The 13,594-nt window shown below is 38.8% G+C and overlaps 1 protein-coding gene across 2 annotated transcripts in view; it reads left to right on the forward strand.

The window, feature by feature from the left end:
* The window catches only part of gria1b (glutamate receptor, ionotropic, AMPA 1b), a gene marked incomplete at its 5' end in the record, with an annotated part of 77,586 nt that overhangs the window by 27,038 nt on the left and 36,954 nt on the right, over nt 1–13,594 (forward strand). For both annotated transcript variants that reach the window (XM_079835057.1, XM_079835058.1), the window contains 7 exons: nt 2,151–2,335; nt 8,367–8,420; nt 9,737–9,895; nt 10,212–10,379; nt 11,135–11,239; nt 11,596–11,706; nt 13,301–13,507. In XM_079835057.1, coding sequence (XP_079691183.1) covers nt 2,151–2,335; nt 8,367–8,420; nt 9,737–9,895; nt 10,212–10,379; nt 11,135–11,239; nt 11,596–11,706; nt 13,301–13,507 — 989 coding nt within the window. The remainder of the gene's footprint in view (nt 1–2,150; nt 2,336–8,366; nt 8,421–9,736; nt 9,896–10,211; nt 10,380–11,134; nt 11,240–11,595; nt 11,707–13,300; nt 13,508–13,594) is intronic.

Genomic DNA, 13,594 nt, shown 5'->3' on the forward strand with positions numbered 1-13,594 from the left:
CTGAGGAAGGACCTGCTTTCTCAGGGGCGGGGCACTCTATGGCACGCGCGTCCAGACCTCTGGAATCTCCATGTCTGGTCCCTGGACGGCTACCCCATATGTGTATTCTCCACGGTACCAGCTACCCTACTAGGCTAGCCCCGTGTCTTTCCCTCAACAGAGCTCCCTCTGTCGTCTCTGGGCGTGTTCTTCCCCCCCTGGAACCCCCCTGGGTCCACCCCAGAGACTGCCATATGTTGCACTACCCTGTTAGGTTAGTCCTTATGCGTATTCCATCTCTCCTTCCATTGAAGCACGTGGCTCCACAGCGTACCATCTTCCGAGACGGGCACGCTTTCCCAGCGTTATCCAATAGTCACACTGAGTGGGTCTTGCAGGAACAGCAGTGACTGTCCTTCCCTGCCCGGAGCCCTGACTCCCACTCCAACATAGGAGTGGTCCAGCGAGCTCAGGCAGGACGCTGGAAGGGCCAGCATCCTGGCGTGTTGGTAGGGATCCCAATTCGTCGGTCAGTTCCGACTTACGTCGAACGTGACCGACTGAATGGGAACGTCTCGGTTACGTATGTAACCCTCGTTCCCTGAAGAAGGGAATGGAGACGTACGTCCCATCGCCAGGTGCTGTGCTTCAGCTGAAGGCCCGAGCCACCTATCTCGGCTCCTCAGTTGAAAACTGGGTTTCACTTTATTTTGATGGTCCCTTTAACACATTCTGTTTACTATAAATAACATTGCACCTACATGTCTACTAATTCTCATTAGAGTGTTAGTAGAGTATTAGTAGACTGGTAGGGTTAGGGTTAGAATAAGTTGACATGTACTTGCAAAGTTACTTATAGTCAGTAGAATGTCTGTTGGAGGACCATCACAATAAAGAGTTAGCAGACATTAAGCAGACAGTCTACTGATAATCTAATGAGAGTTAGTTGACATGCAGTTGCAAATTTACTTATAGTCAACATAATGTTCAAAAGGGACCATCAAAATAAAGTGTTACCGAAAACGGTATGCGGCACGTCCACTTCCGTATTTATACCCGCGACGCGGGGCGCTGCATGGAATGCGTGATTGCATGCCAATGTTCATTGGCTCGTTTTAAATCACTCGAAATAGGTTGGTCTCTGAAAACAGATCCCAATTTGTCGGTCAGTTCCGACGTACGTCTCCGTTCCCTTCTTCAGGGAACGAGGGTTACATACGTAACCGAGACGTTTCTCTATATGCAAGAAGCCACACATGGCATGCAGGGCAGCAGTAACTTGATAAACAGCTTGAAAGAAAAAGTCAAATGATCTGAAATGGTGCATGTACATTGCATCTCTGCATGGCGAGAGACATCCAATAAAACTGGTTGTTCGATTCTAATGAAATTCACAGCAAGCCACCCATAAGCTGACTCTCAGCAGAGTAATGTCCATTAATATCAAATTGTTTAATTTCCTCGAAGAAAAGCATAGCTATCCAATTCATACAATTGGTGGTATTGGCTTTTGATCTACCGGATTACAAAAGGCAGTTCCTAAACGTGAGGTTTTGTTTTCTTTGAAAAGATAATAAGCACCAGAGGAAAAACATCCGAGGATACAAGAGGATGTGGTGCTGAGAATCAGGCGTAAGCAGACTAGAAGTAATAGAAGACCACTCTTTAGTGAATAAAATGAATGTTGTTTATCTAAGTACTTCATTTAACTATGCTCACTCAAGGTTTTTCTAAATGTGTCCTGACTAAACAACTTCAAACACGTTCTATTGGACATTTGAAGTTCAGTTTAGCTGTCCATAATTCTAAGTAGGAGATTCTAAGTGATATAAAAGCAGATGTTGATCAGAGCTGGAGCAGAACAGCGGAGACCCCCTGCTGAATGTGGAGACAGAGCTTCTCCTCAGGAGTACGTGACTCAACAGAGCATGTGGGTTTTTTCCAAATCAAGACTTTACTTCCCAGAATGTTACAGTACCTCACTAAAGTGATATTCATAGAGCTGCATCCCTGTCTTAAAATAATGATATTTTGAAGAGGTACAGATGCTTCAACATATTGTTTGGCAACAAATGTGTATCCATGCAAGCAGCTGCCTGTTAAAAATATTCAATTATAGTCATACGAGTTGTCTTATCGGTATTTTGTCTCTCTTTTTTTTTTTTTTGAAGGTCTGACGGTGCTGCAGAAAATTTTGGACACTGCCGCCGAGAAGACCTGGCAGGTGACATCCATAAACTTTGACACCCTGACGGAAGCGGCATTCTTGAAAACCATCCAAGACCTGGAAAATAAGAAGGAGTACAAGATCATTCTGGACTGTGAGCTGGAAAGACTCAATTCCATCTTAAACTTGGTAAATGCTTCATACATTTCTTATGAACTATGATTAGGAAAGTGTTTCATTTTTGTATCTAGTGCATGTATTTTACAATAAACCAACAACCAGGTGGTTGACCCAGACAGAATTTTCACATTTTCTGCATTGATTTTGATGGAAAATCTGTGGGATACAGTAAAATAGATTGAAAAATGTGTTTAAAAAAAAAATTAGTTTAGGATTTAGGTTTAGGATTCCAAAAGTCATTCAGTTATGATTTCCAAGCCTGGAAAAGTAATTGGGTCTCATTCACTAATAATTGCGTACACTATTCATATTTATATGCACAATTGAACTTCTCACAAAATGTTTCTTTTACAACACGTGCGTACGCACACAAACCTTCTACTGCGCTCCAGTGGTAAGTAATTTACATAAAACACACCCACACCATGTCCATATAAGGGCATTGTGCACACCCTTTTCTTTTGTCACTCTCCGAAAAACATGACACTCTCTAAAGACACATTCTCGTCTGAGAGAGTGCGCAGAAAGATCCCAGAGCAATGTCAAGAGTGGCATCCTCAAAACAAAGGCAAATACAATAAACACCTTTTATCCAGATATTACAGATGATGAAATGTATTTAAGATATCTATATCCCTGTTTAAAATTTCAGCTTGATATGTTTATAAGGCAACCAAGAGCGTAAGAGTGGTAAGATAGTTTTTTTTGGTGAAAAACGTTTGTACGCAGATTTCACTCACAAACTCGTTTGTGCGCATGCTTAGTAAATGAGACGCATTGAAATAAAAAGAAAACGTAATAATAATATTATTTATTTTATTCAATTTATTTATTTAATCATATTATCTAATTATAATATGTTTATAATTTACATAGTTTACATTAGTAATTAATTACAGTACCTGTAACCAGTTTGGAATTTTTTTAAATTTTATTTTATGAAAGAAGTCTCTTATGCTCACCATTTATTTAAATAAAAATACAGTAAAAACAGAAATATTACAATTTAAAATAACTGTTTTCTATTTGAATATATTTAAAGTAATTTATTTCTTGTGATGGCAAAGCTGAATTTTCAGCATCATTACTCTAGTCTTATACTACGGGGCCGTTGAATGCTTGAATCTGATTGGCTGATGAACGTTCTGAGGTGTGCAATTATTTTCTGGGAGATGCACAGCGAACGTAGTTCCAGGCAGCTCTCTTGACCGCATTACAGTTCCATATCACTTCGCATAGTTAACTGTAATAACGGAAATTGCAGGACTAAAAAACAACAATATGACAGACGATTTTCCTAAAGTAAATCTTAATATTTACAGTGAATATAAAACGTTCAACAACTGGGCGGCAGCAGTATTAGACAGTCCAGATGAAAACCAACAAACGGAAGCGGACATCAAAGGCAAGCTTTTCTGTCTCATTACTGAAATCACACATGCTCGCACACGCACTACAGTTTGCACAAAAAGGTGTTGTCAGCGCTGCCCTGACGATTTGATCAGTTAGCCCATATAGTGGAGCAACTTAAAGGCTACACGTGACATTTTTTCACTAGCGAGGTAATAACAGCGCTGTTTAGAGACGCACAGAGGTAGCCTAATTCACACAAGCACTCTCTCTCTCTCTCTCTCTCTCTCTCTCTCTCTCTCTCTCTCTCTCTCTCTCTCTCTCTCGCTCTCTCTAATAACTTTATTAATAACTGCAGTAGAATGCTATCAACGGCTCAAGCCTTCGTTAACAGCTTTAAAATGACGTTTCGGAACTAGCAAAAGAGCTGTTGGATGAGACGCGGAAGAAATAGTCCTACTCACAATAGCGATTTAAGTACAAAAACCGGACGAATCCCTTTAAATATATAATCGGATCGATGTCTTGAGGTGTGGTAACCGTAGTATAAGCGGAATAATTGACTCCGGGCCGTTCAATTATTAGAATGATAATGCACACCCGAGGTGTAACTCCGCTTCGCGTCGTGACCGCATCACCACCTCGGGTGTGCATTATCATTCTAATAATTGAACGGCCCGTCGTCAATTATTCCTTACTTCATTGTCATGAATTGTTCAGAAAAAAGCAGCACAACTGTTGCTCAGCCCAGCTCAGCGCTTAACTCCACCCACTGGCAATATTTGAAAAATGCTGGAAAAGTGGGCAGAGCCCAGCAGAGACAGAAGCGATGAACCGAAGGCGGGACTGAGCGGAGGGCGTGCACCTGAGACCTGTAGTGACGGACTGATTGACAGCTGTCTGACACGCGAGTCGCAAAGATGGAGAATGACTGGAGTGACGGCAGTAGCTTTGCTACAGAGCGGTAATTCTCCCCCACCTTCACATGAAGTGGAGGAGGGTGAATTGTCTGTAGACACAGACCCGGAGCCTTATCAATGCGAGCCGCTGGCTCAAACTGCATTAACTCCCGATGCCGATGATGCTAGTGAAGCAGCATCGCAAGAGAGAATGAGTCACCTGACCTAATCTATGAACAGTCAAATCCTTATACTGAATGCCACTAAAAATAGATCAGATACATACGATGTATTTTCATTCAAATTAACTGAATCAATAAGCAGCGCAGGACCAATAAGTTCAAACCTTATAGCCTATTATAAACAGATTTCCTCAAATAAAAGTTAGACTATATACGCCAGCACGTTACAGTATTGTTCGTTACCACGGCAACCACTTGCGTGTCAGGGTTTGAAAGCACGTCTCATGTATGTAAATGATCTGTACACATAACGGGCGGCAATAATATCGCAAGAAAAGCCTGACGTGTACTGACAACTGCATTATTTAACCACATTTTCTTCATTACAAAGTTAAAGCAAGTGTCAAGTAAGTTTCATTCATAATGTTTCCACTTCATGTAACATGAGAGTTCATACAGGAGTGAAGCCGTTCTCATCATGTGATTGGGGAAAACCTTTCAGAAGAACCATCCTACGTCACGATGACCTACAACGTCCAATAGGAAAATTCAACTGCAGTAGCCACCGTTCAACCTTAAGAGGGCAGCACTTTGACCGTTTTACAACATATATTATAGAATTAAAACACTTTATACCTAAATGTCAAAACATTTACTTGAATCAATGAACAGCACTAATAAAGCCCCAGTCTTGCAGGGTTTAGTTACCCTTTAAAGGGGACTTATTATGCCCCCTTTCACAAAATGTAATACAAGTGTCTGTGTGTCTGTGAAGTTTCAGCTTAAAAAAATTATTATTTTGTTTTAAATAATAACATTTAAAAACATTTATTATTGCTTGTCAAATTTGCCCTATTTGGGCGTGAGCAAAAAATTTTTTTGTGTGTCCTTTTAAATGCAAATGAGCTGCTGCTCCCAGCCTCCTTTCCAGAAGAGGACAGAGCCTTTACAGCTCGTGCTTAGGTCAACAACAAAACTGGAGGTTCTCGCGCAATTGTCAGTTGCGGTGTTAAGCCTTAACGTTCCAAACGGAGTCGGACACTGATGGAGAAACACAGGAGGAATTTACAAACTTTTAGAGTGCATCTGGACATTTCTCATGGTTAGTGGTAGTGATGGGAAGCCAAGACTTTCTGAAGTGTTTGAGGCTTTCATCAAATTGTGCCGAAAAAGGATTCATTACTCAAAACTTTTAACACAATGCGCATTAGCGCCATCTGGTGGTCAGACTTGTTTTCTCCACCGTATCTACACTCATCGCTGTGCAGAGGATGTACGATTTGAAAAAGCACGTGACCAAACAAAGTTTCAGAAGCCCTTGACATACTAGAGTGGAATCGGTCTGATCTAATCTCTTCTCATCGAAATTAATTTGTGCCAATGAGACTACAACTTGTGTCATCTGTAACCTGGTCAACGGATTCACATATTGATCAATAATATAAAATATACAAGTATGTGATCATACTTAATAATTGATGTGAGTAGTTGAAAAAATATTTTGGGTGAGCTGTTTAACCCTTATGTTCTGTTCGGGGTCTCCAGCCATAAAACATGATTAAATGCATTTAGCATCAGGTGGGGTTGCGAAGCGCCAATTTTTTTCAAACCAGCTGTTCCGACCTTCTGATACTGCATGATGTCGAAACTTCAAACGTCATCAATCACGCGGTATTGTCATTTCAGTTCAAGCATCGGTACAGTGTGTGAGACAATAATCCTTTGAAAACTGCGTCGGAGCATCAGAGCACCGGTATCAATTGTCCCATCACTAGTTAGTGGATACATTTATGTTGTTGATTTGGACTTAAAGGATTAGTTAACTTTAAAATGAAAATTACCCCATAATTTACTCACCCTCAATCCATCCTAGTATATGACATTCTTCTTTCTGATGAACACAATCAGAGCTATATTAATAAATATCCTGATGTTTCCAAGCTTTATAAATCAGTGAATGGGGCTCACAAGTTTGAAGCTCAAAAAAGTGCATCCATCCATCATAAACGTACTCCACACGGCTCCAGAGGGTTTCTAAAGCAGACGTCCTTGTCATACGTTGTGTCAGTTATGCTTTTTTCATAAGTTGAATGTTTTTTTTTTTACATAAAAAAAAAACTACAGCCTTAACACACACATAAAGAGGCTTCCTTACAACAATCTACTGTTTTACATTTTATATCTCTGTTAATAATTTTTTACATCCGCCCTATTCCCATTTCATTTCTTAGGAAGTTTCTGGAGGGATTCCAAGTATTGTCAAAAGCCCAGTTATTTTTCATAATGCACAGTGTATTCTCTGGACTTAATTGGCTAAATAAGTTACTCCGGGACATTAACTTTTTTAGACAGTCTGACATTTTATGTTGAGTTCATTATGGAAGATTACATGTCTTCTTAGCAGATGATATTTCTGTACACTTTAAAGTTTTGTCATGTCTTTCCCAGAATGGCAAGAAAATTATTTGAGAAACAATAAACTCCTCCTTCAGGCACACCAAGGCAATTACTCTCCTCACTAGTGTTTACCATCCAGACTAGGAATGTGACGGTGAGGAACATTTCCCACCGGTTAATTAACATAAGACAACACCGGTAATACCGGTATCACCGATGGGGGCTTTTAAATAGCTTATTCTAAACCGAAGTAAAATACGCACGGCTGGTCAGGCATTCATAACGGTGCGGAGCAGACAGAGTGCTTTCAATGAATTCCTATGGAAGTTGAGCTTCCATAGGAATGAACTGAAAACGGGCCAGTGGACACACACAATGAATGACAGTGCGGACGTAAATGCGTGTGCACTGTGTGGCCGTGAATGAATGACAGTGCGGCCATGCACAAACACAACAACAAAACAGTACAATGACAAACTCACTTAAACAGGTGCTTTTACATTTCGCTTTGAAACAGAATCTTCCAGTGCCTCTTCCTTGTGATAAATAAAATCTGACTCCTGCTGCTAGTTTGTGCTGCGACTCTCGTTCGGCTCATGCTATATTAAGTAGACATGTTCGGTTTTTAATTGTAGTGTCTGCTCTCTTACTGAACCAAATTATTTTATTACTATAAGAAATCAAAACGACGGTGGAGGCAGTGCCGCGGTGGGCAAGTGATGTAACTGGTGTTGCGGCTGAACACCGGCTTAACACTGGCAACACTGACTATCGCAGAAAGCCTAATCCAGACTGACAAGATCTCGAAGAAACCACTGCCAAACTAAATGATCAGAAAATCAGCATCCGATACAATTAACCCTGACGGTTTGCTTCCAGAGGCGCCGCTGCTGTTCACAGGTGTTCCTGCGGTCTTCATGCACATAGTCATTAAGTCCTATAATTGGACTTCCTATGGTGACAGATGCCAAATCTTTCTTTTCTCCCTTCCATCTTGTGTAGTTCCGACTGCCCCTTCTGATCACAGATATTCCACACTCAGTGAGCTTGGGAGGGTGTGCAATTAATTCCTGAATGATGGGACCTATTCATTGCTATTTAGAGAGCCAGGCTAAAAATTATACTTTAATTGGCGCTGAATGAAAGAGGCCTGCCATTAGCTGACGTGAGAGAGAGGTGCGCTTTCTCATGTATGTTGCATTTGTCTTTCAGATTGCAGCGCAAAAAAAGAACATGAAGAACTACCACTACATACTAGCAAACCTGGTAAGTGAAGCATCCTGTATCTTACAGCTCTCTATGGCTGCATAAATGAACTATGAGCCTTGAGGCTACTTAAGATATGTTGTCGGTTAACCACTTGCAAATTGACTGGAATCGCAAGGGGGCGCTCAGACAAATGAATAGTGGTGTTTTACATTACACGGCTGCTTCTATATTATATTTATTTAATTTTTTATTTGGTGAACTGTGAATTCACAGGAAGCATTGTAAATTTAGCTCATTGTGATTTTTAATATGTAAAATTTAATCTTTTTTTGTTATTTTATTTTAGAATTCTTTGTTACGTTTAGATTTTTTTACTCTATGGCTATACAGATATATCATATGCCTCTCACGATTATGGTAGTTTAGATATTTTCTTTTTTATTAATATCTAGTTTCTGTTTTAGTTTTTTCAGGGTGGTTTAAATATTTTAGGTCTGCCAATGGATTGTTCATTGAAGTAAAACAAAAATAGTTGCTCAGAAAACATAACTGGCCGACTGAAGAAACTGTAATAAAGCACTCATGAACTGTGACTTCACAGGAAGCATTGTAAATGTATAATTGGGTTCTGTGTAGGGAAGAAAAAAAATCCTCCAAACTGCAACACTCATTTGCCAAGTGCATAATTCAGCAATGAAGAAAAAAAGATATCATCCCATAACCAATTATGATGAGAGCAGCAAGGATGCAACACTTCGCATTATACAGTCCCCTGGGGTTCATCGCTGCATGGGTCACCCAAATGAGCAAACATACACACAAACACAGATACAATTAGCTGTTATCACACAGACAATATGATATTTATCCTGCATGCATATCTATGTACGTCTATGCATGTCAGTCACTGACTGTATCATTAGCTCTAACGCTGACTCTCTTGTAACCATGTCATATTATACTGATAACTAACCATAACTGTGCTATAAAGCCCATGGGTATTTTTCTAAGATTTAGTCTAAGAGGATGTAATTATGTCTAAAAAGTGTTCTGACTTTAATTATGGGTTCATATTGGGTTTTGTAGCTCTATTTGACACAGAACTGAATACAATTTTCTGTTAAATCTTACTTATTGGTGCAATAGATTCTAACTCACTTTACAATAGTCGTAATACCTTGAAACCATTTCTTAACACAATTCTGAGAATAAAATAATAGCATTTTCTTATTCTTTTTTCATTAGAGTACACAAAGTTCTGAAACTTTCTATGTTACACAGTGGTCTGTGTATCAAAGAAGTATAGATGATATACGTGAATAAATGGATGTCAAATAATGAATAAATGGAGATTTTGATGTGTTTGCCTTCAGGGATTTCTGGATCTTAATCTCACAGAATTCAGGAAGGGAGGTGCCAATGTGACAGGCTTCCAACTCATGAACTACACAGATCCTACTGTCAGCAGGACAATACAGGACTGGCTGGAGTTTGACAGTAAAGACTTGAAAAGTCCCAAAAGGAGGCTCAAGGTAAAGCAAGGTCTTAAAAATATGATTTTAAATGTTCTCATGATGGACTTTAAAAGCTGGAAAAAGAGTATCCTGCTGAAAAGACCTTGAATTTCCATTTTGATCCAGCCTGGTTTATGCATTTTAGAGATTTGATCAAAGCAAGATGATTGTTCAAGAAAATGTTGCTACTTATACTAAACAAACATACCAGCATATGCTGGTCTTTTTTTAGCAGGGCAAGATACTCACTGTGAAATCCAAATGCTGTGATTAAATTCCTTTTATCTTTTTCCCCTAAATTTTCATTTGAAACCATGTCTGTGGAACGTCTCAGTACACTGGAGCACTCACGTATGACGGGGTGACTGTCATGGCCACTGCTTTCCAGAACCTTAGAAAGCAGCGCATTGATATCTCTCGGAGAGGGAATGCAGGAGAGTGTCTGGCTAACCCTCCTGCGCCCTGGGGCCAGGGCATCGACATTCAGAGGGCTTTACAGCAGGTAACCAGCCCCTTTTTTTACACCAAAAGTATGCTACTTCTCATGCCAGAGCTGGTACTTGGTTAGGGGAACTGCAAACCTCAGAATTGGCCTTTTTGCTGTTCTTGTGACTTATATTTGTCATTATAACTATAAAATAAAAATAGCAATTATTATTATTTTTATTATTACTATTTTATTATTACTAAACAAAAATATTAAAATAAGAAATATTACTATTGCTATATTTCACTGCAAAAAAAAAAAAAATTAGTATCTAGGAATTCAAATATAATAGTAATAATTTAATTTAAAAATTGCAATACTAATATTTATGGCTGAATTAATTTAAGTTAAATCATCAAGCTTTTATTTTGGTGCAGGAAACCCTTACAGCTTCTCTTTTTTTGACAGCAGGCATTTTATAATCACTGCTCATTATAAGTTTGGGAAGATGGTGCATGTTGCATTCCCAAATACATGTTATAAGCAACCCAAACTCTGAGCACATGCAAAGATGAGTTTGTGTGGAGCAGCATTTACTGTGATAAATGAACACGGTGCTGCACTTCACTCTGAAACACACTGTGCATATATTTATTTAGTTAAATCACAGCCATTGCGATTTCGGTTTTATTTTGATTAATCACGCAGCATAACATAACTGTCATTTGGCTTCCTTTACAAACATGTAAATCTGATTTCACACCTATTGAAGTTTGTGTGTGCTAAAATGAGATTATGAACAATCTGATTATGTGTGATTCTCTCTGTAGGTGCAGTTTGAAGGACTTACAGGACATGTTCAGTTTAATGACAAAGGACATCGGACCAACTTCACTGTCAGCGTGATGGAATTTGGCCCAAGTGGACCCAAGAAAGTAAGTTGAATCTATTTTTCCTTGCTTGCGCACAATTGGGGTTCACACTAACCAACGCATCCTAATAATCGAACATTCTGACATCTCACTTAAAATTTGACAACACATCAGTGCTTGACATTCTCCTGGCATACATTTGATTTGTGATGATCAACCTGAGGTTGCACCTGAAACTTTAGCTCTGACAGTGGTGAAAGTGAATGAAGTGTTAGTCACAGGAAGGCTTAAAGAGCCGTGTATGCATTTCAAGTGATTACAGCTCCTCTTAAGCCGTCAATATGAATATTTAACATTCTAAAAATAGTGTCTCTGAAATTCCTGTGCCCTGCTGTGATATTCCTCCCTTCTGCCTGCAGGTGGGCTACTGGAACCAACGTGAGAAATACGTGAACACAGCTACTTACAGCAGCGTACTCAATGAGACGTCCGGACTGCAAAACAGGACCTATGTAGTCACCACCATCCTGGTGAGTTTCAATACAAATAGAGTTGTTATGAAAAGATAGTAGAGTAACAGTTAGGTATTCTTTTTTTATTCATTTTTCTTTTGAAGTGTAACTCAGAAGATAGGGCCATGTCTCTTCAGATTTCTTACTTTTTCTGTTCTTCTGATCTGGCAATGTGTCACATGAGTGTGGATTACAAGTCATCACTGTCATCAAGATGAAATGGTGTGCATGTTTTCGATTTGTGTTTGTATGCAGAAAATGATCCTAAGGTGAGTGACATTAAGCTGAAGTGTGCAATTTTTTCACCATTGTTCTCACTAAACAGAATTGCGAACAGGATTGGTTTGGTCATCCAAGCAGATATTCTCAACCCATATTCATTTCATTGGTTGAGCCTATATGGCTGTCAGGCTATGAATGGTTGCCAATTAATTTGATCTACAAATGGCTCTGAAGAAATAAGCTTACATATAAAATGCACAAAGGAAAAATATAAAGGGTAATTGTGAGTTATTTAAGTCAAAGTTGTGAAATATAGTTAGAGATATAAAGTCTTAGTGCTTTTTTTATGTCCACAGTTTATAGTTTTTATTCATTTTAGTTAATCAAATTAAGCTAAATGAAAATGAGAAACGCTGCCTTGGAATCTAGCTGTAATAAAATACGTTTTTATATTTTACAACAAAAATTATGTTTATGTTTTTAGTTTTAGTTTCAGTTAACTATAAAAACCTTCAGTTTTGTTTGTTTCAGTTATATTGAAAATAGGTTCTGGGCTGCTCTCCTTCAGGTCCATTTGCTCCTTATTTTACATTACTCGTTAGAGCAACAAAGACATAAAAAAAGCCTGTACAATATTACTGTCACAGTGTACATTGTGAAATTTTTGTGCTCCTGGTAGGTTATCACTTGTTTTATGCCAAAAAATGATGCAAATAATACAATAATTGTCACCACATGATCCCTAATTCAGAAGAGTTTGTTCTCTCCCTCTGGGGTGAATCACCATCCTCTCAGAAAGGTGAGAGGTAGTGTGAATCTTTTGAACCATGCTGGATTTACTGCTCTGCTCATTACGGGCACAGTTTGAGGTTTAACTCAGAGTTTTGAGTGGCTATTAATCTTATTTAATTTGAACTCCAAAAAGAAATACCGTCATTCCCTTAAGGATTCTTCTTTGACTTTGGTTTGGCAGCTGCAGTATTGATTTTTTTTTTTTATAGTATACTACAAGACCGTAATACTATACCCATGTTGTTCAAAGTTTATATTAATGCCAACACATGCATGTACAGCTCATACACACATTTTATATATGTACTTGTATGCATATATATGTACATAATATATTGTTTTTGGTTGTTTTTTTTTTTGTTGATCTGTGCATTCTATGTGATTGAGTTAAAATGCAACTCTTCAATAATTTAGAAGCCAACAAATATGCTGGAAATGCAGATAACATTTGATGTAGCTGATGCAAGATTTCCTTTCAAGCCTTCAACTACTCTGAATCATGCAGTAACCAAACAACTAGACTGGTCTGGCCCATGCTACCTCATGAAAAGGGAAATGCAGTATTAACTTTTTTATTAGTTATGTTCTTCATCCTTAGGAATCTCCATATGTGATGCTGAAGAAGAACCATGAGCAGCTAGTGGGGAATGACAAATATGAGGGTTACTGCGTGGAGCTGGCTGCAGAGATCGCCAAGCACGTGGGCTATTCTTACAGGCTAGAAATTGTGGGGGACGGAAAGTATGGAGCCAGAGACGCAGAGACAATGATGTGGAATGGGATGGTTGGAGAATTAGTGTATGGCGTAAGTAGCTATTATATCTGATAGTTATTATATCGTTCAAGATTTATTTTTATTTTATAACCTTTCAAATGTAGTTTAATTTGATCT

This window comes from Gobio gobio (genome assembly GCF_949357685.1).
Source record: "Gobio gobio genome assembly, chromosome: 14".
NCBI classification, from domain to species: Eukaryota; Metazoa; Chordata; class Actinopteri; order Cypriniformes; family Gobionidae; genus Gobio; species Gobio gobio.